Source organism: Harpia harpyja, chromosome 16, assembly GCF_026419915.1.
Source record: "Harpia harpyja isolate bHarHar1 chromosome 16, bHarHar1 primary haplotype, whole genome shotgun sequence".
Classification (NCBI taxonomy): domain Eukaryota; kingdom Metazoa; phylum Chordata; class Aves; order Accipitriformes; family Accipitridae; genus Harpia; species Harpia harpyja.
In genome coordinates, this window is record NC_068955.1 from 34,012,434 (window position 1) to 34,039,494 (window position 27,061).

The 27,061-nt window shown below is 48.1% G+C and overlaps 1 protein-coding gene across 3 annotated transcripts; it reads left to right on the top strand.

The window, feature by feature from the left end:
- Window positions 1–4,462: 4,462 nt before the first annotated feature.
- Window positions 4,463–27,027, top strand: ZFP91 (ZFP91 zinc finger protein, atypical E3 ubiquitin ligase). Of its 3 annotated transcripts, none has more exons than XM_052811826.1 (11): window positions 4,463–4,856; window positions 5,680–5,705; window positions 17,467–17,682; window positions 17,933–17,969; window positions 18,462–18,551; window positions 18,912–19,034; window positions 21,353–21,403; window positions 21,912–21,990; window positions 22,341–22,455; window positions 22,975–23,074; window positions 23,455–27,027. In XM_052811826.1, the coding sequence occupies exons 1-11, from the start codon at window positions 4,510–4,512 to the stop codon at window positions 23,963–23,965; spliced, it is 1,695 nt and encodes a 564-aa protein (XP_052667786.1). In that variant the 5' UTR covers window positions 4,463–4,509; the 3' UTR covers window positions 23,966–27,027. The 3 variants fall into 3 exon arrangements, with proteins under 3 accessions (XP_052667786.1, XP_052667787.1, XP_052667789.1); XM_052811827.1 differs by having other exon boundaries at window positions 18,465–18,551; XM_052811829.1 differs by lacking the exon at window positions 4,463–4,856 and adding an exon at window positions 4,988–5,391.
- Window positions 27,028–27,061: the final 34 nt, after the last annotated feature.

Here is a 27,061-nt window from a genome sequence, read left to right on the forward strand (position 1 = left end):
AGTGATGTTTATGGCTTGCCTTTTTAGCAGAGAAATCTTTTGGCACTGCTGAGAGCAGCCAGTGGATGTTGGAACAGCTCCAAGGGACTGGTTAGTAATCTGGAGTGGGGGGATGAAGTGGAGGCTGCTGCAGCAGAGAGGTAAAGAACTGGCATATTCATTGCACCAGTGGACAGGGAAATGGCAGGAGATGGCAGTGCAATGATGCCCACAATCAAAACATGCCCCAGATCTGAGGTGTAGACATCTGGGATGACATAGCAGGGGACCTCTTTTGTTATCTGCTCACAGTAGGGACATCCAGCAGGGCACCATCTCAGGAAAAGCCACGTGGGACGCTGAACTGTGAGTCCACGATACGTTTCAGGACAAGCAATACTGAGAGCTACCCAACAAAAGACAAGAAGAGGTACTGCTCGTATCACTCCCTTATGGCTACTCTGAGGCAGGATCGTTGCGTCAGACACTTCCCCTTCTGCAAATAACAGAACCTTCCTGTCTGTGGACGGTTTCGGGTTATTTTTAGACTTCTCAGTGATTTACTCTCCCCCACCAGTGATAATGTGAGCCCTAGTGTAAACAACTATCTGGAGCTGTAACGTCATATTATAAAATTTGCCATTACAAAACACATGCCCAACAGATGCAAATGGCTGAGCTGTGTCCTGATCTGAGCTGTATTTCCATGCAATGATTTAGCCAACCTATTTTAACCACAACTAAGTGACACCATGCCTTGCCTACAAAGGAGGAATCAATCATGACAGTGACTTGAGAATAACTTCCCACATCGAGATGCTCTAGTTTGAAATAAAATTGATTTTATTTAAGAACAAATGCAAAGTCATTTCACTGCAGAGAGTATGGGTTAACTGCAGCAGAACAGTTAGTTTGGAAAGTGATGTCAATCAGTTTTCCAGCTAGACAAGTCTTTGGGGAGAGAAAGAATATTTTCAGCCACTTTTACAATACAAACAGCAGTAGCAGACATTACTTAAATTCTTGCTGAGATTTCCTTCTTGAGAAGAGAGAGAAAATTTTCAATTGGAAGAAAACTAACAGATTGACATTGGACTGACAAAAAGCAAGAGCCAGCCAAACTGTCTCTGTGCTGAAAATGAGCCTCAAACTACTCAGGTAACGAACTCCAGAAGTGGTTTGTACATTGCCTTTAAAAAACACCACTGCTGAAAAAGCATGCTGTCACAGCTTCTGCAGGAGGCTGAATTGGCAGCCCCTTGCCTTGGTCTGGAAGGGACAGAAGGAATCCTGTGCAAGTATGTCAAACTTTTCCGGTTCTTTAAATTTCACGTTAGGATGTACTCCTCCTCCCCACAGCCTGGTGTCTTCACCAAGAGGAATCAGACCATATGCGGTCCTCCACAATAAGACGGTTTATTAGAGCACTCTTAGGAATTGAGGAATGGAGATTTGGACACACTCTTGTTTTCTAGTCATACATAATAAAGCTTAGGACTTGAAACTCAAAAGCGGGAGGAAGAAAAAGGGAAACTGAGTCATCTCACTGATGGGTATCAGTTTACCAGTGAAATGCCTCCGGCTCTTTGAGTTCCCTTTTATTTTTGCTATTTGTAGAGAGGGGATGAAGAGCACTCGTTCTGCTACTGTAGTGGGGCACCCTTACCAGAAGGGCACTGAGCACCCTTGAAACAAACAGTGGACATGAAAGCCAGCTTATGTAGAGGAGCTTTCTTCTTCCCAACCCCACTGCTGGGGGAGGCTGAGGGGCAGTACACCGACCTCAGGAAGCACAGCATAGCCTGCCTTTCTCTGGCTCTTTGTAAAGTAGCTTCCACCTGTTCCCCAATAAATTCTCCCCTGTGTAGGGTAAGTTCTTGAGTTTTGTTTGGACCTCCTCGTGGAAGCCGGAGGCTTGCAGCCAAGCAGACCACCATCCATCCACCCCCCCCGAGACAGCAGCTCTCGCCACTGTATCCCCTGCATTAAAGGCTGCTTGCACCTGATGCCTGGCTGGGTCTGTGCTCTCAGGAACGATGGCCTGGAAGGCCTGATGCTAGTCCTGTGGAAAATGTTTTGCTAGTGCAGAAACTTTCTTCCAGAGCTCAGCTTGCCCTCTGGCCATGTAGACTTGATAGTCCATGATACGAAGTGCTGCAGCTGCTGACTGGTAAATCCTCTGCCCAGATGAATCTAGGTGTCACAGTTCTAGGTTTTGGGATGCAGTACCATACTCCCAGTCTGCCTTCTCCCTTATCATTGCTGCCTTAACTACCATGCTCTGCTGTGCAGGTTGAGAGACAAAACCGACTGCATCCTCAGGGAGCATGTATTTTCTCTCAATTTCCTTTGACACAGGAGGAGCAGTGTGGGGCGTCTGCCATACTTTCTTTAGCAGCTTGTCCCATAGGCTGCAAGGGCATGGCAACTCTATTGCAGGAGGGCTTTTGATCCAGATACCTATCAATGAGACACCCTGTTGACTCCTGCAATGGAATTAAATTAAATCCAACCAGTTGGGCCAATCTTTTCAAGAACTGGGGGAAAGATGGATTTTCTGAATGTGGAAATATTACCCTCTTGTTCTTCTGTTCTAAAATGGTAGGTAAGATCAGCCAAATCATCCTCTCCAGAAGAATCACAGCAACAACCTTCGTCCCTGAAAGCAACACCTGGCTTCCAGCTGGCTGAGTCACAATCCACTGTTGGCATCATGGGTTGAGGAGGGGACAGTCTTTCACAGGGGCATGACAGCAGCTGTTCTGAGACTGTTGGCAGAGGGGGCATTCGACTTGCAGTAACTGCTTCATCCAGTGAAAGATACAGCTCTTGAGATGTGGAGGATATCCTCGGTTCCAAAAGCATTCCGGCTGCACTGGACCTCACCAAAGCATCTGGAGGTGGCTCTCTGGGTCTTGAGGCAACCTCAGCGATTAGGAGGATGGATCTGCTCAGGTCTGATTGCATACCCAGCCACTAAGATTCCCCAGATTGCAGTTCCAGTCCCAACACCGGGTAGAAAGGATGGAGTGGAGACTGGGACATGAAACTGCTGGAAGGTGGTGGCTTCGGTGTCCATGAACCTGAAGCTTTTGGGTTCCGTTTGGTTCTCACATGACAGTGCTGCTTCTGCAGGGAGCATGTGTTGTCGGGTACCGTGAAAGTTCTGCTTTGGGGAAGTAACTCAGTTTTTGGAGATGACAACAGCATGTCCTTCAGCAGAGCCACTCTCCCATGCTCTGCTGGAAGGCACAGCGGGGTCACCAGCTGTAGTGCTGGGAGGGAGCACTGGCCACTGGCAGAGAAGGCGAGCTCATGCCAGCGCTGAGTGGACCTCCCCTTTGCTGCCCCGCAGCTCACCCGCTCAGGGTGTAGGTCGGTGCCACCGCTGGGCCGGGCCCACAGCAGTGCCCGGACCTGCGGGCAGCGCAGGGGGCCATGCCGGCACAGGCCCCTCGGCCCTGCGGGTCGTGGCCCCGCTCCCAGGCAGAGGGCGCAACGGTCGAGCTCGTCTGGCACCAAGATCCTGCGGCCGCGGGGGGGCAGCGGTTGGGCCCTTGGGCAGGCCGGCCCCCCGCCATCGCCCCGCCGGATCCCGCAGCTCCCAGCGTGCCCCGCGGCCACTTCCGGCCAGGCCGCGCCCGTCCCGCCGCCTGCGGGAACTACATCTCCCGGCAGGAAGCGCGCATGCGCGGAAGCCGGACGGAAGCGGGCGGGGCTGCCGCCGCAGACCACGCCCCCTTTGCGCCGGCCGCCATTTTGTCACCGACTTTCACCCGCCGCCCGACGGGGCTTTTTTTTTTTTTTTTTTTTCTTAAAGGAGAAGCGACAGCCAAAAGCAGGCCCCGCCGCCAGGCCTCGCCGGAACCGCGAGCGGCGCCGCAGCCCCGCGGCAGGGAGCGAGCCGCGCGGGGCGGGGGGCGAGCGGCTTCCCCTGCCAGGCCTCGCCCGCAGGGCGAGGGGACCCGGGGGCAGCCGGAGGGGCGCAGGCAGCGGCGGCGGTAGGGAGCCCGGCAGTGCCGAGGGCCGGGCGGCGGCCGCGCGGCGGCTGGGCGAGCCGGGCGGTGAGCCTGCGGAGCGGCAGCCGAAGGGGCCGCGCTCGGGTGGGCGCCGCGGCGGGGCCGGCCGGGGCGGGGGGGGGAGCGGGAGAGCGAGCGCGGCGGCCCCAGCGGCGCCTGCGCGGCGTGGCGCACGCCCGGGGCGCGCGGGGAGCGGGTCCGCTGGTTGGCCGCGCGGCAGCGGGGGGACGGGCCCCGCCGCAGCCGGGCCGGCCATTGGCCGGGCGGCGCGCGAGCGGCGGAGAAAGGCGGGAGGGCAGCGGGAGGCGGGAGGCGGGGCTGGGGGCGGGGCCATCCCTCGTCTCCCGCCCGCGGATTGGCGGGCGCGGGGAGGAGGTGGGTCGCCCCGCGGCCCCGCGTGAAGGTGGGCGGCGGGTGCTGATTGGGTGCGGCTGAGGCGGGCGGGGGAAGGTTTGGCGGGCGGGAGGAGCGCGCAGCAGCCGCCGCCGCGGCCCTGCCGCTCGCCGCCCCGATGCCGGCGGGCACCGAGCAGCCGGGGGGCGCCGAGGAGCAGCCGCCCGCTCAGGGCCCGCCGGCGGCGGCGGCAGAGAGGCCGCCGTCCTCGGGCCGCCGCCGTCCGCCGCTGCCCGCCGCCGAGCAGGGGGAGGAGTCCGGCGGCAGCCGGGTGCTGAGGGGCGGCCGCGAGCGGGGCCGGGCCGCGGCCGCCTCGGCCGCCGGGGGAGCCGCTGCCGCCGCTGCCTCTCGCCGCCGCAAGGCCGAGTATCCCCGGCGCCGGCGGAGCAGCCCCGGGTCCCGGCCCGCCGCCGAGCAGCCCGCCGCCGAGACGCCGGCCGCGGCCAAGAAGGCCCCCCGGGCCGGGTGAGTGCCCTGCGGCGCCGCGCTTGGCCCCCGCCGGCCGCGGGGTCGGGGGCCGGGAATGGGGTGGGAGGGGGGTTGGCGGCCCCGCCCGGGGAGGGGGGCCTCTCTCCCCCGTCCCGCTCGAGTGGCGCCTAGGCCCCGGGGCCCGCCTCCAGCCGCGGGGCGCCCCGCGCCTCCGCCTCTTTGTTCCGGGCCGAGCCGGGGCCGGCCCCACCGGTCCCTTCCCAGGAAAGGCTGTGTCCCGAGTGCTGCCTGCCCTCGGCCGCCCTGCCTATTGCAGCAGGCGTGCCTTCGGTTGTAAGCAAAACCGTACGTGCCTCCTGTGTGAGCCGCCTGCTGCGCAGCGTCCTCGGGGATAGCTGCCGCCTTCCTCGGTGATCCTCGGTCCCCAGCTTCTGTTGGTGCCCTGTGCCAAAAGTCTCCGTGAAGGAGGTGGCGGGATTTATTTTCTCGTGAGGAGGCGATTATATCTCACTGCTGCTTTATTTCTGGAGTAGGAAACTAGCCACGTGCACATGTGCGCTTGGAGCATTTGGTAATGTAGCTTATCTGCCTTGTTCCAAGGACAGAGTCCCTCTGATTTAGACGTCACAATTATGGGCAAGACTGGGCTTTTGCTGATGTATTATTATGGTTCACCTAAGCTTTCTCCGGATAAAATAATCTGTGTTGGTATAAGGGGTTGAAACCAGCAATTTGAGAACAAGCCAATGGGTCTGTCCACAGTTGGGAATTGGGGCTCATTCTCCACATCATTCAGTTTCTTGTTCTGCTGCCACACCACAGAAGCTGTCTCTTATGCTCGCCTTTTGTATTTTTTCAGGTGCACGGATAAAGCAGCTGGTAAAGGTAAGAGCTAAATTACTTACTCCTACTGTTGTATTCCATCCAGAAAGTTAGGGCTTTCCCACGAAGGTAGCCAAACATCTGTTGGATCTTCCTTTTAAAGATCGTTTTGTTGCTTGATGACATGCAGTTTCTTTCCATGGTCTCTCTCACGATTGTGGAACTGTGATAAGCTGCTGCTGATGTTCGCACGTGCCCAATGTACAAAAACTTATTCTTCCAAATAACCACTAGGGTATTACTTCACTATCAGAAGTTGAGAGCACGCTGCACTGCAGTTTGACAGCTCTTGTTACACGGTGGTCCCGAGTAGCTGGCAAAACCTGGGCTCGCATCATGCCAATGGATGGCATGAACCTTTGCATGGAAATTGGCGCTGAGAAGTGATGTCTGCTTCTAATCCAAAGGAAATGTGCCTTGGTGATTTTTTTTGTTTGTTTCTTGTTTGGTTTTTAGTCTTTAAAAACTGTCATAAATACAGGTAGCTCTGTCTGTGAAAGATCTGTGGAAATAAGAGAAGTCAAATATTTACACTTGTACTTTTCTAGCTTTAGTGGATGGTGAATTTTTTATGCTTACGTCTTCAGGGATGAAAGAGAAAAGTTTTGAAGGGGCGAGAGTAGCTTAATGGGTCTAATCAAGAAAGCCCCAAATGTGGGGAGCTGCAGCCAGGAGCAGAACTTTTGTTCTTCCAGTGCGAACTATGTGAGCTCTGTGCATCTATTTAACAGCTTCTTATACCAAAAAAAAATTGTTAGAGGGCTTTGCTCCTTACCCAGTGATGACTTCTGAAACAGTTCCAAGTAAAAGGCTTTGCGTAGTGTTGGTTTTGATCTGGCGCTAGAGAATTGTCACAGAATGAAATAGTGAGGAAAGAAGGTCATACACCTGTGCAAATGAATTCACCTTTCTGCTGGAGCAGAAAGTTCAGTTCTTGTTTGCAGGCATTTGTGTCTTGAAGGCTGCCTTTAGTCTTGTAATTATATAGCTCTTTAACTTTATTCCTACAAGTCTATAGCTTTATTCCATTTGGGTGTTGAAATCCATCACAGTCCTAGCTGGCAAGGTGTGTTTTTTCAGACCAAAGCAGAATTAACCGATGTGTGTTTAGCACAGACCCCGCTTGTGTCCATTTACCCCTTACTGCGTAAAGGGTGGGTAGGGTATTGTAAGAGCTTCAGCCTTTTAGGTCAAGGCAAAGTTGCTGAAATGTGTAAAAAGACGTGGCATTGTCACTTAATATGCATATAGTGTTAACATCACATTTTAATAGTGATTCGCAGTATTTTGGGTACCCTTAAGCAGAAATGTTTATGTATGGTCCCATTTTTACCCCAGTTTCTTGGGACATGCTTGGAAATGGCAAATGCCAGTCTGAAATTTCCCAAGTTTGGTGGCTCTTGCACTCTAGCCATTTAACTTTAGGCTCTGAGAGGTCCAGCTGTCCTTGAATGTGAGAGTGGAAAGAGTATTTATTAAATTTCTTGGACTCTTTTTTTATGATTACACTTGCAGCCAAAATAGGTGGTGTGAATGTTTGCATGGAAATTGGCATTGAGAAATGATGACTACTTCTAGTCCAAAGGAAATCTGCCTTGGTGATTTTTTTGTTTGTCATTTGTTTTTTAGTCTTTAAAAATGCAGAAGTGAGAAAGCTGCACTTCTGTGTCCCAGCTGCACACTGGATGAAGTCCTTGCTGCATGCTTGTGCTTATTGGGGAAGACATGGAAACAGACTGAATAAAGTGTCTTCCTCAGACAGACAGATCATGCAGTATGCAGGAGAGAAACTTCTCTCCCGCTCCCCCCTTTTTGGCCTTTAGCATAAAATGTTTCAAGAGGCCTAGTCAGGTGTAAGCAAACTGTAGCTTTCCCTGCACGGCACGGTTTTTGGTAGCTAGGAGTCCTCTGTAATTCTGGAAGGTAAAATACCATTTGTTGTTCCACCCCTGGATGGAGCTGGGTTGAGGAAGAAATCCAGTAAAACTGCGGAGTGGTTCTGGTGAAGGCTTTGAATGTAGTGCTAGCATTTACTGGTGTGAGTTCTGGCATGGAATTTAATTCTGCATGGTGATTTGCGTTATGCTGTTACCTTTTACTATAAAATATTAAATCCAGTTTAGAATATTAAATTTGCGTGAGCTCAGCCATAACTGTTAGCCTCTGTATACAGGGCAAATGGCCTATGGAAGTGAGGTATACCTGGTGACACATCCTGTGTATCTATTGGACAAATGAAAAACTTGCTGCACCGAAGTTTGTTTAGTAAGTTTTGTTGCCTTATGTTTGGGATTATATTTTGAAGTAAAACCACCAGTGTTGCTGTTGGTAAAGAAAGCTTAGAGGTGATGGGTGTGATCACAGCTAAATTTGTGCTATCAATTATAACCAAGATGCTATAACAGTGGAAGTGTCTCGCCAAGTTTTACATTCTTCTGTGTAGTGCCATGGGATCAGAGGGCTTTTCTGCTTGTCGACTTGGGAGCACAGGCTCAAAGGTCTGACTGTGCAGGTCTGATGGGAAGATTACAGGAAGGTTAAAGTCGAAGGTGCGTATTGTGTCAGAATTAGTACGTGATTGTTACCATACTAGTCTGCATGAAGGCAGTTGCAAAGTCAGCCATACCAATTGTATTTCCCGTCTTGTCTGCTTGGTCATGCAATTGCAATATTATCCTAATGTGTTTCTGTAGAAATATTAGTTATGTAAGTAGAATATTTAGTCTCAGCTTATAAATGAATTCATGTAGCTAGTCAGACTGTGTAGTGTAATTCACATTTGACTTCCTGTGATGCTGTATAGTCTTGTGGAAATAATTTTCATTTTAGTTAGGCCTGAATAATTTTAATTATTGGAATATAGATTTAATGAATACACTTCATGTCCTTCCATTGCTGGATTGAAAATTCAGTGCTTACTGTGATTCTTAAAGTCATGTTAGCAGTCAAACAAAACCTGCTTCTCCAATTTAATTTTACACCCAAACCAGTTTCTGACTCTACCCACCTTTTTGTAAGATTTTGCCTCTGCTGTTTAGTAACCACTTTTAGGAGTTTGAATGAAATCTTTCAATCAGTTACAGTTGAAAAAAACAGGCTGTGTAGCTATTCTGGAGGGAGTGTCATAGTAGTGGCTGAATATAAAGATGCGAGGTTTGTACTTAGTGGTAGAGCCCCCCTGCCTTACTGTGTTCCCAAAACATATGTGCTTTGTCTTCGAGGTTTTAGAGCTGCAGGTTGCAAGAAGATTACTTCTCCTGCAGCAAGAAGAAAGAGGGTGGGGTTGGAAGCATTTGTACAAATGTAATATACCATGAATGAACACTCAGATTACTGAATCTCCATGTCTAATGTTGCTCTGTTTGTGTCACACAGCTGAAACGTACTTGATGTGGACCCTTGTTTATGCAAGTTATTTTTCTTGCCTGTGTTCATCTTGCAACTTTACATTGGTATTGGTGCTTTTTTGCAGTGATAAGAACAAGATCCAGTGTATTTCTTTTAAGTGAATGTAGGTACACAGCTGTGTGGTATTGCTATTAAAAGGTGGAAAGAAGAGTTTGTCGGAGAGGTAAAACAGGGCCACATGAAGCCTTTATTTACTTAAAGCTGTGCTCAAAAGAGATATATTGCCATGTGCAGGGAGAGTCACCTCCTTGGACGTCCGTTCTCAAATCAAAGTTTTTTTGCACAGCATGGGCTAAAGAATGACACCAGCAGTATTTACAGGCTGCTTCAGCACATGGTTATAGAAACTGTGTGTTAGAAAAGGAGTCGTGTGTGGAATTCTTTTTGTTAGATATTCACAGATGTGGAGAACTATCTTGGTGATTTGTTCCGTGATACATTTCCCTCCCCGCTGAGGCTTTCCATATGAGGCTACTGTAATGTACTTTGTGGGTGACTGGTATAGCAGCCGTTCTCCCACCACAGTGGCTTTCAAGCTGTGATTTGAAGGCTTGGGGAGAGGGGAGGTCAGCGAGCCATTTCTTCAAGGTCTGTGAAAGGAAATGAGTGGGAAATACAAGCTTACTCTGTAGCAGTCCACTTTTAACTGCTAGAAAAACTGTAAGGTTCCACAGATTAAAAAAAGATGGAAAACTTTAAGAGTCTAGTTGTACCAAATGGTTTTGTAGCATAGATAATTTGCATTATACCGCATTATTTGTATTCTTAAAGCTTCATGCTGCTTTGTTAATGACTGCTTTCCCTTAAGACTTTGCCAGTGTTTTGAGGGAGAATTGTCATTGCTTAAAATCAAACCTTATAAAAATGTGCTGAATTTAAATAACTCAGATTGCCCAAACCTACTTTGGCTCCTACAAGGATTTTCTTGTGTCCCATACGTACAATTTCACAGCTCTTCGGCGGGGCGGGGAGCCATTTGGATAGAGGTTTACACTAAGATTTTTTCCCCGAGTTTCGTATTTGTCTGTGCCATTATAAAATTATATGTTCAGTGCTTTATCTGTTGTATGGTTGGTTACTATGTTAAATCTAAGTCGCAGTCTGAGAGGTATATATTTTGTGGTGCATTTATTTTTGTAATAGTTGTTCTGTAACTTAGTAATTCATAGTTTATTTTCCTTTCACTTAATTGTATGTGGGAGTTTTCTGAAACTGCCTACTTCACAGGGTTAGGAAGATTCTTTCAAATGCTTTATAAATCAACGTTTAGAAAATTTCTTGTTAGTAATCAACAAAATGTTAATTTGTAACAGTCGAAAGTTTCATTTTTCTATACATCAAGGATTGATAGAGTGGCATGGATATTTGTTACTGTTGAGATCTCAAAAAAAAAAAAGAGAGAGAGAGGAACCTATTATTTTGCAACAAGCTTACCTCTGAGCTGCAGGCTGAGAGGGGGTTGGTAAATAAAAGCTTGAACATCTGAACAAGTGTGGCTGGTAAAAGTAGATGTGGAGTACCAAACAACCCCCAGTTCTGAGAGTAATTGAGTGGATTTTCGAGCTGCCAGTATAGCAGGACTGGTGCATAGCAATGCACCAGCTGTAAAAGGCTGGTTTATGCCAAGTCTACAAGTTGTGCTGTAAGCAGCAGAAGCAAGAACCTCTGCTCCAGAGGGCTTCCATTCTTCATCCCCAGTGAAGTCTGAGGACAACAGTATCTCCCAGCAGTGCCGCCAACTTTGCAAAGTGGCACCTGTACTAGTGTTAACTTCTGTGCACCCTTCCTGCATGCAGCAGTAATTCGGGTCTCCATTCCCTGGTTACCTACTTACCTTTCCCAAAATACAGAGCAACATAGCCACTGCATCCACAAGCTATTAGGGGAACAGGGGTAGAAGGAGAGCGGTGGACAGGCACAGCATGATCATGCAAGTCCTGTGATGAAGGAACTACTACGTCGTCTTCAGGAAGTAAATGCAGTTGGTTTGGACTTTCCCTTTCTGCTCTTTGCAATGAGTAATTGATATGTGCCTGGAACTTTGTTTTCCTTCAGTGCTTGGAAAGAAGGTCGTGGAGGTGTCGGCTGTGGGATATATGTATTTACTGCTCTGGCCCTTGTAGGCTTGCTGTCAGTTACCCAGACATGCTCTTAACACTTGCTGCACCCAGTGATGTAAAAAAGAAGCAGTAAGCACCCTGTTCTTGGAACAGTTTCCTATAAAGAAAATGCTGCGGGGCTGGGGAGCAGTGCTGCTGTAGATGAAACAAGAAAGAAAGCATGAGAAAGCATGAGTGCCAGTCTCCGTGGCTTCCTGTGAGTATCCTGCCTACAAAGTGGATTTATGATAGAGAGAGGAATTGAGACTCATAAGGGTGAGTTTATCTCCTGGTCTGGGAGGCAGTGGACAAACTTTGGTATTTATCCCTTTTGTTTCAGTTTGTGGCAACGCTGGTATATGTAGAAAAATATGGTATCGGTTCTGAGATAGAGATGCTTTCTTTGGTTTGGTAACCCTGTGTGCAGCACTCCAGGGGCAGAATTAGAGTATGAATGAGAATACATTTCTGCTGCACATCTGAAATGGGAATCTGTGCTGACTACCATGCTGAGTAAAGATGGAGCATTACTCGGGTAAGTTCTGTTAAGAAGCAGAGCAGTGCCCAGAGTCTTGTCTTTTGGTTGTCTTTGTACAACAACTTTGTAGCTAGTTTCCTCCCAGGTTTCCTTTTCTTGTCCGTTCTCCCAGTGACTGGTGTTTTCTTCACAAAATTTTAAGATTAAAGGACGTTTGATGCGTCTTGTGTGTACCATCACTCAAATCTGTACATGTTTTCTGCCCTGGACACTGTTAAGTTTAAAGGCTGTTGGGAAGAATCAGCAGAATGGTGAGAGTACCTCAGAATGAAAGCGGTTTATCATTAAGTGACTGACTTAAAGGGGGAGTTCAAGGTAGGAAGAACCCCAGGAGCCAAAAGATCAAAAGGATTGGTAGGACTTCAGAACGTGGATTTTCCCCATCTCTCTTGAATGACTTCCTGAAAGATGCAGGCATCCACACAGTTCCTGAAACTGACTTCTGCAGAGGCTACAGGATGAGGTGGGTAATAACTAATGTAAGTACTGGAGAGCTGCAGGGGAGTGCGAGCATGGGGGCATTTCTTGGCAGACTCATTTTGCCAAGTTGTAGCTTCTGTTGCCTCCTCTCCATGAAATGTGATTCAGGCAAAAGACAGCAGCGCTGGGTCTTAACCTGAGGTCGCATGTGCCAACTGGCCGGCAGACTCTGCCAAAAGGAAGGCACGTAATTCGTTCTGCAGGAGCTGATCTGAAAAGCAAATGCTCGGTGCTTCTTTTCGCTTTGTACTGGGGGTGCCTCAATACCTATTGTGTCTCATGTATTCTTTTGTCCTCTGGGAGTCTGAGTTCTTATGACTTGGTGTCCGTCACCACTGTTGACGCTTGCAACTAAGTAACAGGATGCTGGCCTATAATCCATTTTCTGTGCATCTTATGGGAGGACAGGAACCTTTCAGAGAAATTGCAGCTAGCCAGAGCTAGTAGTGTTGACAAGTTTATACAGTTTTAAATGCAGAATTGACTACAGCCTTTTAATTTAAATTTTTCCTGTATTTCAGTCTCAAGAGATTCAAGCAGAGCCTGATTATCTGCAATAGCAATGTTTATTCCCTCTATCTTGTTTCTCTTGCTTCTTTGTGCTATTAGCCAAATCCCGCTAACTGAGGAGTGTGGCTTTCTGTATAGAGACATTTGTGAGAGGAGAGTGGTAATGCTGTGTTCTTCCACAGGGCCTGGATTTAACCAGGCTAAGCGTGGTACCCAAGACAGGGCTGAAAATAACCATAAGGTCCCTTTGTAGTCAATTAAGAGAGGTAGGCATCTCCTAACTCCTTCTGCTGGTGATGAGAGACAAGGACAGCCATGTTCCTAACCTAAATGCAGATTTGAGTCCTATTACTTCATGCCTAACATCAGAAGTTTGGGGAGGAATCCTCAAACACAATTAAAATTGCAATATCTCCAGTGACAGGCTTGTGATTACCTCTAATGCCAGGTCAGGTGTGTGAGACAAGAAAGCATTAGGGGTAGGAAGTGCTTTTTTTTTCCTCTCTAAGCCAGTTGCTGTCTCTGTATCTAGTGTTTGTTCTGGTTTGGTTTGTTTGGGGTTTTTTTGGTGGTGGTTGTTTTTTTTCTTTTGTTCTTGTTTTGCTTTTTGGGAGGCAGGCTGGATTAATCAGAAAGCTGTTTTTGTGAAGGAGAAAGGAAATTTAGGTCTGGGAAAGAGACATAAAATTTATTAGAAATCTAGTACTTTTGCAATTTTAGATTTCAGGCAAAGCCTTGGTGAGTGCTGATTCCAGCTGCTAGTGCAGCTGAATACTCTGCAGATACAAGTTTCCTGGTGCAGCTCTGACCCTTATGTAGGGACCTGTGTCCCCTGTTGGGAGGGTCTAGAATTACAAGGATTTTCAACTAATAGCTTGTTCTGGTTTCAGCTGGGATAGAGTTAATTTTCTTTCTAGTAGCTGGTATAGTGCTATGTTTTGGGTTCTGTCTGAGAAGAATGTTGATAACACACTGATGTTTTCAGTTGTTGCTAAGTAATGTTTAGTCTAAAGTCAAGGATTTTTCAGCTTCTCATGCCCAGCCAGCAGGAAGGCTGGAGGGGCACAAGAAGTTGGGAGGGGACACAGCCAGGGCAGCTGACCCAAACTGGCCAAAGGGATATTCCATACCATGTGATGCCATGCCCAGTATATAAACTGGGGTGAGCTGGCCTGGGGAGGATTGCTGCTCGGGAACTAACTGGGCATCTGTCAGTGAGTGGTGAGCAATCGCATTGTGCGTCACTTGTGTATTCCAATCCTTTTATTATTACTATTGTCATTTTATTAGTGTTATCATTATCATTATTAGTTTCTTCTTTTCTGTTCTATTAAACCGTTCTTACCTCAACTCACGAGTTTTACTTTTTTTTCCGATTCTCTCCCCCATCCCACTGGGTGGGGGGGAAGTGAGTGACCAGCTGTGTGGTGCTTAGTTGCTGGCTAGGGTTAAACCATGACATAGCTCTATATTGCTTTACGAGTTCTACTGCAAAGTAAATACTTTATTTCTCCTACCTATGGGGTTTTTTGGAGGTACATAGGTATTCACAGCATGTAAAAATGCAGTGAATATGTTAGACAAGCTTGCTGAAATAAGAGGAAGCAGTAAAAAGGAGAAATCGTGGGGAAAGATTTATTAAACACCTTCACTTCAGAGAAATGAAGCAAAATTGCTAGGTGAGTGGTGTACTTTGTAGAAATGTATTCTGAGGGAGGTCTGTTTCAAATCCATAAGTCTAATCTTTAAAATACTAGCTTGTGGTAAGAAATCAGCTGAATGCCTCATCTTCCAAAGGAATAAACCTCTTTCAAGAGCAGCTGTGTGCTAACGCTGGTAGCATGGTAGTGTTTGAGGGGAAAATTCCTAGAGAATGGTTTCAAGTGTCTTTGGATTCAATTTAGCATTCAAAAAAACTGAAGATGTTCACAGTTAGGATTAAGAATGTAAAGCAGTCATAGTTCAACCTGAGATCGGCTAAACCAGGAAGCCAAAAAGAAGGTGTAGTTCATGTTCTGTTGATGAAGTGGGCTTTATACATGCAAGATGTCAGACTTGGTTGCTGTTTTACAACAAAACTGTGATGCCTCACATCCTGTATTCCAGTCAGATTTTTTCAGTCAAATGTTGATTATTCCCACCCTGTTAATCAAGGATTGGGGAATGAGTCACGCAAAGCAAACTACGTGCTAGAAGTAAAAGGATCATTTGGTTCGAAAGGCTTGATGCAAAATTAGAGATTTCAGGTTGGGAGGGACCTCAGGATATCTCTGGTCTCACCTGCTGCTTAACACAGGTACAATACAGCGTTCACGTCATGTTGATCAGGGCCTTTTTCCAGTCAGGTCTGGACAAGCTCAGGAAGTGGGTTCATGAGGTTCAACAAGGCCAAGTGCAAGGTCCTGCACCTGGGTCAGGACAGCTCCTGGTATCAGTATAGGCTGGGGGACATGAAGGGATTGAGAGCAGCCCTGCCGAGAAGGACTTGGGGGTACTGGTGGATGAAAAGCTGGATGTGAGCTGCCAACGTGTGCTTGCAGCCCAGAGACTGGGCTGTATCCTGGGCTGCACCAAAAGAAGCGTGGCCAGCAGGTTGAGGGAAGTAATTCTGCCCCTCTGCTCTGCTCTGGTGAGACCCCACCTGCAGTACTGTGTCCAGCTCTGGGGTCCTCAGCACATGGACCTGCTGGAGCAGGTCCACAGTGGGGACACAAAAATGGTCAGAGGGCTGGAACACCTCTCCTGTGAGGAAAGGCTGAGAGAGTTGGGGTTGTTCAGCCTGGAGAAGAGAAGGCTCCAGGAAGACCTTATTGCAGCCTTTCAGTACTTAAAGGGGGCTCAGAAGGAAGATGGGGACAGACTTTTTAGTAGGGCCTGTAGCGATAGGACAAGGGGTAATGGTTTTAAACTAAAAGAGAGTAGATTCAAACTAGATATAAGGAAGAAATTTATTACAATGAGGGTGGTGAAACTCTGGAATGGGTTGCCCAGAGAGATTATAGATGCCCCGTACCTGGAAACGTTCAAGGTCAGGTTGGACGGGGCTCTGAGCAACCTGATCTAGTTGAAGATGTCCCTGCTCGTTGCAAGGGGATTGGACTAGATGACCTTTAAAAGTCCCTTCCAACCCAGACTGTTCTATGTTTCTGTGGAGGCTGTGCAGCCTTGCTGGGCCCCTCTTCCAGTGCTTGACTGTCCTCTTGGGGGGGGGAAATGCTTTTCCTGTATCCAGTCAGATCTCTCTGTTTCAGCTGATGACCACTGCCCCTCATCTCCCTGCTGTGCATCTTAGCAGGGAGGTTTGGGCTGCTTGATAACCTGCCTGTACATTGTAAGGCTGCTGTTGTGTCCCTGCAGGGTTTTCTGTTCTCCAGGCTGAACAAGCACATTTCTCTCAGCTGCTTCTTACAGGTTGTGTGTTTCAGCCCCCAACCATCTTGTTTGAGCAAGTCCAGAGGGGATCACCATGTTGACAGCCTTTTTGTGGTGGGAGTCCAAAACTGGAGGGGGAATCCAAATGTGGTCTAGCGAGTGCTGAGTAAAGGGGATTAACAGTGTCCCTCTGTTTCCTGACTGTGCCCCTGTGAATGGCACCCAGGATGCTGTGGACCTCCCTCGCTGCCAGGGCACACTCCTGGCTCTTGATGTGCAGTTTGCTCTTCGCTGGGGCTCCTGGCGTAGCAGAGCTGCTCCCCCGCCAGTCCTGAGAGGACTGTCCACTGACTTTGCCAGCAGATGCTTGATAAACTCCCAGGCATCTCAGTGGTACTGCTGGCTGGTGCTTAGGCAGCAGAAACCCACCTGAAACTAGACAGCAGTGTAAATGTATTTGGGTGAAAAGGAGTGGGTCAGAGCTTAGCCTAGAACACAGGCCCTGTGAAGCGCTGCAGGTGGCTTTGTGTACTAAAGCAGTGGCAAACCTGGAGTACTGAGCATAGCCAGCTACTTGGAATTAATTTCTTCAGCACATCATCTGTGAAATTTTAAAAGGCATTTGAGTTCATTAAGGCCCAGTGTCACAGCAAGCACCAAAAAGTGAGATCAAGTGAACTGCAGTTGGGAATTTTAGTTTTTAAGGGATGAACTTGCTCACATAGACATTTCAGCCAGTTCTGTTATCTTGCCAAAACATACCTGGAGATCAGCCATCAGCCAAAAAGAAACCACCTGTAGAAGCTATAAATGAGTGCAAAGACCTCAGGCTAACAGTGCTTGTGATGCTTTTTGCTCTAGCGTAAGACCAGAACCATCCAGCTCAGATTCCTCAGGGTTATTACCAGGTGTACAATTCTGATTAAATATGTGTTTGGGGGATTCTCCAAACACAACTTTTAATATGGTCCAATTTTGAAGCTAGTCTTTCATAAAGCAGTTGCTGAGGTTTACGAGTGTCTATCTTGCAGTGCTTAGGGGAGACCAGAGCCAGCAAATAATCACAAGCCTGTATCAGAGGGAAATGTAAGCTGTTTTTAAATATTTGTGTCTTTACTTAGAGGCAGTGGGAAATGTGGTGAGAGTTTTAAATGAAGGCTTGCTGAGGTAAGGCCCTGGGGTGTGTCCTGTCTGGCTTGGCAGAGCTACACTCCAAATCTGTGAGAGGTAGTGGTTTCTCTGTCAGAGTAGACAGGGGCAGTTATGCTATTCAACATCGTGCAACAGAGGAATGTGAATTTAGCGATGGGATTTATGCTTTTTATTGTTATTAAAGAGATTGCAATGGGTGTTTCAGATCCCAAAGAAGAGAAGGAAGAGGAGGAAGTGTCCAGTGTCCTCAGCCGTGGCTCTCCTGTCAGCACAGCCAGGCCTAGCAGAAGCTGGCGCAGCAGCAGGTCAGCCACTGCGGCCCGCCAGCGTGACACTGAGAATTCGCGTGCCTCCAGATCCAAGACTGGTTCCCTGCAGCTCGTCTGCAAGTCAGAGCCAAACACAGACCAGCTTGAATATGGTACGTGGGAAGCCCTGGCATGAAAGTGCCTGGAGATAGTCAGGTCTTGGGAACCTCTGAAGGGAGCTGGATGTGGGCGTAACTTTGTGAGCTGTATGCAGACTGGCTGGTACAGGCGTGGTGCTTCTTGGTCATGAGTACCTTCTGCCACCAGCACTCCTGGCACTGAATGTCGACGGAAGTATCTTGAGACAGATGAGCTCACTGCAGCGAACACAGATTGAAAGCTAATGGTGACTTTTCCTTTCAGAGGTCACAGAAGAGCATCAGTCTCCAGCTGGAATCAGGTAGGAAACTCTTTATTTTGTGGTGTTTCTTCCTATATAGTGTCTCAAGAAGGGAAAATAAGGGCCTGGGTTTTTTCAAAAGAAATGCTTCTGTGAAAGGATCTATGGGACGGATAGTAGCTCTGTTTTCATGCAGTCCTGGACCTTTGTGTTTTCAGTCTGGATTGCAGATGGACTGCAGGTGTCAGGAGATATTGTGGAGAAATGGACAGTAAGATTTGATCTGGGCATTTCACCTGGTAGCTTTATTCCTTCAGGAGCAGATGCTGTGGTTAGGCGGGTTCACAAGAGGAAACTGCTCTGCCTAGCCTGTCTGTTTTGGCTGTCATCATGCTCCTTAGTCAGTGCAAGCTGTTAGCTTTCCCCAGTCATGCTGGATGAGAAAGTGCTGTGTAATAGTGTCTTTCCCATCCTAGGGGATGACGCATGAATATTCTTGCAGTAGTCCTTGAACTGTTGCTGCTAAAGTCCTCTGTTCTCCTTTTCTCCCAGCAGTGATGATGAGGAGATGCTCATCAGCGAGGAAGAAGTTCCCTTCAAAGATGATCCAAGAGATGAAACCTACAAGCCCCATCTAGAGAAGTATACTGGATTATGTACTTACTGTGGTTTTAGACCCCCCCAAAATTGTGACATCTTAGTTGAATGAGCTTAATACAACCCAAAGAACCTGTGCTAGTTGCTAAGGTGGAATGACTCCCATTGGACACAGTGTTTTCTAAATATTGCCTACAGCTATTGGGACTGTTCTTCTCTGACAGACTAAAGCCTTTAGAGCCCTCCTGGCTGCCAGGTTCTTCCTTGATCCTTGTTCATACTTCTGCTTAGAAGTGGAACTTGATAAATAGACCTGAACTTCAATCCAGTTTCTGCTTAAACCTTTGTAAAAAGCAGACAACGGGAAGAATATTGGAGTAATATGTTGTATTTTTATCTTTGTAGGGAAGCGCCAAAGCAAAGGAGAAAAGCTAGCAAGGGGAAGGAGGAAAAAGAGAAACAGAAAGAGATTAAAGTAGAAGTGAAAGAAGAGAGTGAATTTCAGGAAGATGAAGAACCACCAAGGAAGTAAGTAAAACTCTGCAGTTATATGTAGCAGTGTGTATTGTATATTTTGCATTCTTGCTAGTGTACAACAGTGTTTTGTTATTGTTGGCTTCCCCCCTCCTCCTCTGGGCCTGAAAGATAATAGGGCAGAACCTTTTGTTCTCATAGAAGTTCTGCTTCCTAGTATCTTGTGCACGTTCAGCAAGCAGAAATAAAAGAGTTGGTGTTTTCATTTAGTTTAAGTTGAGGGGTTTTTCTCCATGCTGTGGTTTAGTCAGCCTACCTGGATATGGCCATACAGCATGAAATACTTCAGAGTATTCTTGAAATTGGTTTCTGTTGTGATGTCTGAAGTAGATTAGACTGTATTGGAAAGATAGTGTGAGAAGGCAACATTTCTTCTGTTTTGTGCCTAGCGGCAGACATGGTAATACTTTGTATGTGTTGTGTGGTAAGTGACCTCTTTGTACATTTGGGACTAACATAGGAGAGCTCAGGAAAAACAGCTGTGTTCTCCCTCGTTTTGGAGAAATAAAAAACCAAACTTTTGCTACCTAGTCAGGCACTAGCGCTTTGAGTGGAGACTCAAAACCTTTGTGTATGCTGTCACTGGAACTCAACACTGAAGCTTTCCTTCTGGCAACTGAGGTAGATTGGATTTATGTGCCTGTGTCAAAGCCATTCTTTGGGATAGTGTGAGGTAAAAAAGCAGGTTTTGCACTTTAGCTCCTCTTTGAGCAGTCGGAACAAATGGGGCTCCCTCTGCTGGTCTGCAGCATGGGGCTCTGCACACCTTTGTTTTAATTTCTCTTGCTGTTTCTAAGCTGCTGCAGAGCTCACTTATACTGGAGAGGAGTAAGGATGCTGATGTTTTGAGAACTTTTTTTTTTTCTGTTAGAGGTAACTTTCTGAGGCTTGTGGTTGTGTTATTTAGATCAGACCCTACTTTTGTGCATAATAAAACCTGTGCCTTTTCTGAAGGCTTGGCTTGAATGCCGAGTGCCTGTTAAGCATGTTACTGGTGTGGTCTTGCTAACAATAAAGGTGTCTCAGTACAGTCTGGAAAAGACTTCCATCAATCTACTGTGAGTATCTCTGCAGCAATATGATCAAGCAGGCACGATGTTCTGGGCAGAGCTCTTGCTTGGAAGGGTGCATTTTACATGTAAGCATAGGTCTGCTCCGATGGAGCATAGATTTTTGTCTTGACAAGTGTATAAACTGCTACAGTTAATTCAGGGGACTGTAAAATAGCTGCTAGATCATTAATCCTGTTCTTCCTAGTCGTGCAGATTGATGTTTTTCACGTGGTATGAAACATTACCCAACAGAGTAGAGGAAATAGGGTGCACCATCAATTCTGGACTGTGTTGGCAAAATTACATGTTTATAAAAAATGCATTAGGAAATGGGAGGGGTTGTGAGAGCAAACCACATGAAACATTTATTTCTCAAGAATGTTGCCTCCCTCTCAATCTGCTTCCAACTTGTACTCGATTGATTTTTCTAGAGCTTACAGTTAATGACGCAATAGCTTGCTAACTGTCTCCAGCAGAAACTTCCAAGAGCAGAATCTTGTGTGCTGACATGCAGCCTGGAAAGGGATGAATTTAATTATAAGGTCGCAAGTTGTTTGGACAGTTACAGGTTTAAAAGAAAAAATGTGAAGCATGTGATTGCCTGGTTGAGGGTTTTCTGAAATAGCCCTTCCTCACTCCATTGTGGCAGAAGAGTCGGTAATTTCTAACCGCAGCCTGTTGGGCTGTGGCTATCTGATACCTGTTTACTGATGTCTGCATAGCCGTGAATGGTGAGCTGAGACACATTTGAGCCAGGCAACCATGCTTAAAAATGTGTTGTATGCTAGACCTAGCAGGTAGTCATGCAGCTGCAGCCTGACTATGTTGGCAGAGGCAGGGTGATTTGAGGCCTACCACATGCCACCAAATGTCATGCAGAAAAAAGTGTCAGCCAGGTATCAGAAACATGGGGACCACAGCTCCACAGGGAGCAGTCTTCTGTGTGATGTGGCAGTTCTGCAAAATGCAGGGACAATTTGCATGGAGGCCTGGCTACTTAACTTCTTTAGGGAACCTGCCCATCTATTACAAGAGTGTTTCCTTAGAGACTCTTCAGGTGTTTTGACGCAGAGCAGGTGGCTGACTTGCCAGAGCAGCTGACTTACTGGGTGCAGTGTTACTTTTCAGCTTAAAAGCGTGGAAGAGTTCTGTAGTATTTCTTACAGCATGCTCCTGCTTTGTAGCATACAATTCAAAAACTCTGCCCACTACCAATGTAAAGAAGCTTCTTTCAATTCTGTTTCTGTAACCCTGTCACAGGAGGGGAAGGAGGAGAAAGGATGACAAGAGCCCAAGGCTGCCCAAGAGAAGGTAAGTGATCCCCTCTACTCAGTTCCGTTCTGAAGACTTGCTTCCCTTGTGTCCTACACAGAGATGTTGATTGTCTCAAAGTTGTCTCTCTTGCACAGTATAGAAATCTGCGTTAAAGGGGGGGGGGGAATGAAAATAGCAGCATGCCTTGTCTTCCCTCCTTTCCTTCCCCTTTCTTCCTGTAGATATGGGTTTGATTTCTTCCAACTGAACCAGCCCCCTCCCCACTTCTGAGTTGATCCCTAGCCTGGCATTGCCCAGTGATAAGGTTCTGGGAACTCTGTGTCTCCTGGGGTTTTCTCAGCTCTGGGGAGAGCCCTTAAGTAGTGCTAGGAGTGGAGGGAACTCTTGGACAGAGTCTCTATCAGCATAGCCCAAACAGGAATATTGGAGCAGTAATCCTTTGCTCTCACATCACTGAGCTGCACTCGCACTCATTCATCTCGCTGCTGCCCTGGCTTCAGATGCATCAGCTAACCATTCTGCCATTTACTTACTGACTTCTTAGGAAGAAGCCTCCAATACAGTATGTCCGCTGCGAGATGGAAGGCTGTGGCACAGTCTTGGCTCACCCGCGTTACCTGCAGGTTGGTTGAGATTTTTCACTTCCTGAATGGCATGTGTGAGGGCAGGGAAAAGCCATTTAGAACAGGCAGCTAGTCCTCCACTGGCACAGAAGCACTCCTTTCTAATGCTGTCTTTTTGGTAGACTTAATCGATTGTGGCCATGTGGGTCTCTGTATCTGTCCTGTTCCTAGATGTCCACATTTGTTTGGCTTGCTTCTCTCAATGGAGATCAAAGTCTTTGTGTTCGTGGTGTCTTGTCACAGATTGGAGTCTGGTGGCCTGCTGAGGGGCCATCTGAGATTGATGTGTCTCAGCTATTCTCTTAGCCATGTAAAGAGAGAGTCTACAACCTTTCACTCTTCCTTTATAGCATCACATAAAGTACCAGCACTTGCTGAAGAAAAAATATGTGTGTCCTCATCCCTCCTGTGGTCGGCTCTTCCGACTTCAGAAGCAGCTCCTGCGGCATGCCAAACACCACACAGGTACAGACAGGGAGGTGGGAAATAGATACAAACTCCTCCTCAGGTCAGTGAACAGAGAGGGGAAAAAAAAAATGGAAAAGCCTCTAGGACTTCTGGGGAGAGTGAAGCCAAGGCAGGTGGCATAGATTTGCAGCAGCAGCAGGGTATTATTTCCTTCTGGATTACCATCTTTTAAGGAAATGAAAGAAATAGGCTATGGAGTTTTTAATTCACCCCCTGGCAAGTGTCACTCAAGGGTTCTGTAGAGGATAAACCAAGCAAAGTTTTATCCTAATTTGCCAGTCCTTCAGTATTGGTCAGAATGGATAATTAGCTCTTAGGAGAGTCTTAATCATGCCTTAACTCTCCAGATCAGCTGCTATGGTGTATTGTGGGACACCTCCTCCTTTGCTATGCCTGCTGGCCTCCCAGCACTTCTAGTTCTGCTGCTTCTCGGGCAGCTTTACCTGCAACATGTGAGAGCTGGGAAAGGGAGCAGGTCTGCCAGAGAGTAATGCTCCAACTGGTGTTGCTTTTTAGATCAAAGGGATTACATCTGTGAGTACTGTGCCCGGGCGTTTAAGAGTTCTCATAACTTGGCTGTGCACCGAATGATCCATACGGGCGAGAAGCCCTTGCAGTGAGTACCTCTGCCTGTCTTGTTCTCCTGCTTTGAGGGACCCTTGGATACACCCATTCTTGGACTGCACCAAGAGCAGGGACAGCTCTGAAGTCAGGGCTGGAACCTGTTCCTGGTGTCCCAGCTCTCTTTAAACGCACACCTGTAGGAGTGTTTGAGCTGCCACTTGTCTTGCCTGTCTCACTGCTTTGAGGCAGCGTCTCAGTAGAGATCTGAGGAACATAAGCCCTCTGCAAATAAAACTGGAAGAGCTGGAGCTATGGTGACATCCCATTTTAGTGAGCCCCTGCTGTTTTCCTGGGCTGCCTCTTTGGTACTGCTGTCCCCACAAGTGTGTGGGGATGTCCCTTTGTTGTGACGACCTCCTTCTCCCCTCCCAGGTGTGAGATCTGTGGATTCACCTGCCGGCAGAAGGCTTCCCTCAACTGGCACATGAAGAAGCATGATGCGGACTCCTTCTACCAGTTCTCCTGCAACATTTGTGGCAAGAAATTTGAGAAGAAGGACAGCGTCGTGGCCCACAAAGCCAAGAGTCACCCCGAAGTGCTTATTGCTGAAGCACTGGCTGCCAACGCGGGTGCCCTCATCACCAGCACCGACATCCTGGGCACTAATCCCGAGGCCATTGCGCCGCCCACCGATGGCCAGGGCCTCCCCCTTCTTCCTGACCCGCTGGGAAGCACTGCCCCAGCAGATTGCCTGCTGCTGAACCCTGACGGAATGCCGAAGACCTACTGTGGTGGGGCAGAGCGCGTGAGCCTGGTGGCTGATGGCAAGCTCTTTGTGGGGAGTGGCAGCAGTACAAACCCGGAGGGGCTGGTCATGAACACAGAGATCCTGGGAGCCACTACGGAGGTGCTCATCGAAGATTCAGACTCCGCTGGACCCTAGTGGGTGGGGAGCACTTGGGTGCTGGGACAGTTTGGGCTCTGTATTTAAAAGGAGGAGAAAAAAAAAAAAAAAAAAGAGACGCTTACTGAAAGAGAGAAGTTAAACAAAACTTACAATACTAGTAAATAACCGAAGGGTCTGCTCCCCTCCAGCGTGGATCACAGCACATCCTCTTTCTCCCAACCACTTCTCTCTCTCCCACTGCTCCTTTGTAGAAAGGGGCACATGGTGCCATTACCAGAGCAAGTTGGATTGAGCGATGGATTTCCCCAAGGGAGGGGGGACTGCTGAAACCCTTCGCTCTACCCCAAAGCAGATGCCTTTCTGGTTCCTTGATGTGGCTCCGCTTGCAAAACTAGAAAGCATTTGATGTGCTCTGGACAAGTTTCTTAGGACTCCCTCTCGCCCCTGGTCCCAACTTCTATGCATCGCTGCACTCTGGTCCTTGCAGTCTCATTCTTCCTCCTGGGGCTGGGAGTTTGGCTTGGCACTTTAGGCCCCCTCAGCAGGGTGAGCTGTGAAACAGCGCACGTCCCTCTCCCCACCGTGCTCCTCTGCTCCAGCTCTGGCAGGAAGTCGAGGGAACGCCCTGGCTCATAGATCATGTTTGCTTGGAGAGGCCCGGGGGCTACGGGAGCCCTGCGTGGGAGAGGCAAGGAGGAGCATCCCAGTTTGACGACAGTAATTTGCACTTTGAACATGCTTCGTTTTTGTGTTGTGGTAACAAGATTCCTTATTTATTGATTAAAAAAGGGTCGGTATTTTTTAGTTATGTTCTTAGGGGGTGGGGATGGAAGGGGTTCAGGCTATTTCCCAGTAGGCCTCTTCACACTAACGAGCTGCAAGGGAGCACGTCGTGCTATTGTAACAGCAGATGGGAGAGCTGAGGTGAAGGCAGCGTTCTGGAGTCAGATGTCTTTTGCAGCTTTTCCAGAGTAGAGGGAGAGCCCCTGGAGAAGAGCCTGTTTGCAGTGGGAGTGTCTGCAGCAGCGTTTTAGCAGGAGGATGAGGTGAGTGATGGAGCAGCTGGCTGTTGGCTCCCTCCCTCCCAGGTTGGGGTGAGCTCCTTGCATTAAATACTCTTTTTGCCTCCCCCTTGCTCCCTAGCCTTTCAGGGAAGAACATCATTAGCCAGAAATTGTTCTCGTGACGTAGGACAGTTGTGAGCTGCTTGCTGCTGGGGGATGTTGTGCTCCTCATCCAATTCTGCCTCTCCTTTCCAGGTCTAGACAAAAATGCAGAAGCAGGGACTGGATATGGTTGTCTCGGGCTTGTTTATTCAAGGCAATAGACTGATGTGGGACTAAGGGGGTGTCAGCTTTTCTCCCTGCCCCCATTTTGGGGGGAGGGTGTTGTGCAGCTGTGTTTTCAAAGCTTCTCTCTTCTGCGCAAACACCCCTGCTTTCCATGAAACGTGGCGGTTCAAGTGTTGCCTGTCGGTGTAGTTAGCACAGCTCTGAGCCCTTGGAAAAGTTTACACAGGATATGATGTGTCTGCTACAGAGACTTGGATCTTTTTGCTCTTATCTGAAACTTTGTGTGGAGGTTCAGTGGCCTTGAATTCATAGTGGTTTTGGAAGAGGTGAAGAATAACCTGGACTTTTTGTTTGTTTGCTTGTTTTTTTGGTTGGGTTTATGTTGTTGGGAGCAGAGCTAAAGTATCTTGTCCGAGCACAATATCAGGGTCTGTAGCACACAGCAGCTAGGCAAAATCGGGCTACTTGGGTTCTGGAGAATGGCAATAAAACATGGAATTTAATTGGAAACTTTTTACAGGAAACTGACTCTGAACACCCACTGTGTCCCCCGTGCAGCCTGGAAATCCAGCTGTGGCCAAAGCCTGACAGCTTTTATTGGGCCACTTGTCCTGATTTGCCCCCTCCCTTCCACCCCTTACACTGATATCTTTGTCAGAGCAAGTTGAAACACTTCTGGTGTTGGGACGGTTTGTGGCTGAACAGTTTGCAACCCTGGTATCTTATGCCCTGGGTGTGGGCACCCCATGTTCTTGCAGCAGCATGGCTCCCATGCCTGCAGGAGATGCGTCAGGCCACGAGCCTTTCCTGGAGATAAGGATGAGAGCCCAGCATACCTGAATGCGGGTCTTGCGGGACAGTGCATGTCAGGTCCATGGTGGTACGGCATTAAACTAAGCCAGTTTCTTCAGTTGGGATGATCCAATTTCTTGCTTGGATCAAACTATTGTGATTTCCAGCAGGAAGCTTTTGGGTGGCCAGCCGGTCCCCTCCCCTTGCAAACTAAAGAGAAGCAGCACAATGAGATGTGTTCAAACCCAACTCTGATGGTTTCACCCCCAGCACTGTGAGTCTTCTGTCTGGGGAGACTTGGGGCTGGCCGAGCCATGTTGTTTGGTGGCATGTCTCCTGGCCTGGATCCTGGCCACGGGTAGCTGATGCGTCATGTAGTGCAGGTCAGCCATGTCATCCCCACGCTTGCTGCAGACCATGCTGCTGGTGCTGCTTTTTGTGCCCTGCCCTGTGCCCCGTGGGAGGTGCAGAGCAGGCAGAGCCTTGCACAGAACACTAAACGGAGAGCTCGGGGTTTTGTTTTCTGAGGGATGGCACTAAAATGCTTTTGGGCCAAGGGCTTGCTCACCTCTGGTGACGCAATGCTTGGCACCTGGCTGGGAGGCGAGGGAGGCTGCCTGGTCCTGCGTCTCCCCCAACTGCCCCAAGTGGGGCAAAGAGTTAGCCATCGGCCTCATTTCTGGGACACAGAATCGAGCAGCTCATTTGCTTCCTGACCTGGACACCTCTGATCCCTGCCACTCCCTGCCTTGTCCTTCCATGCACACCTCTTGTAGCTCTCCTTTTTCTTTTTCTGGTCTCGGCCAGTTGCCTGTCTGTTCTCTAACCACAGCCTGCTAACCCCTGATGCAGGAGAGACTGGTGTAGCATCTCCTTTCCCACTCCCCTTTGAAACCCTAAAACTGACACAGCCCTTCTGCAGCTCCTCCTCACCTCAATGTCTCTCCTTCACTCGCATGCAGTTTGCTTCAATAAATTATTGTAGTAGTTTGCAATAAACTTTTTTGTATTTTTTTCCCTGTATTTATTTTTTTTTTTTTTTTTGTCC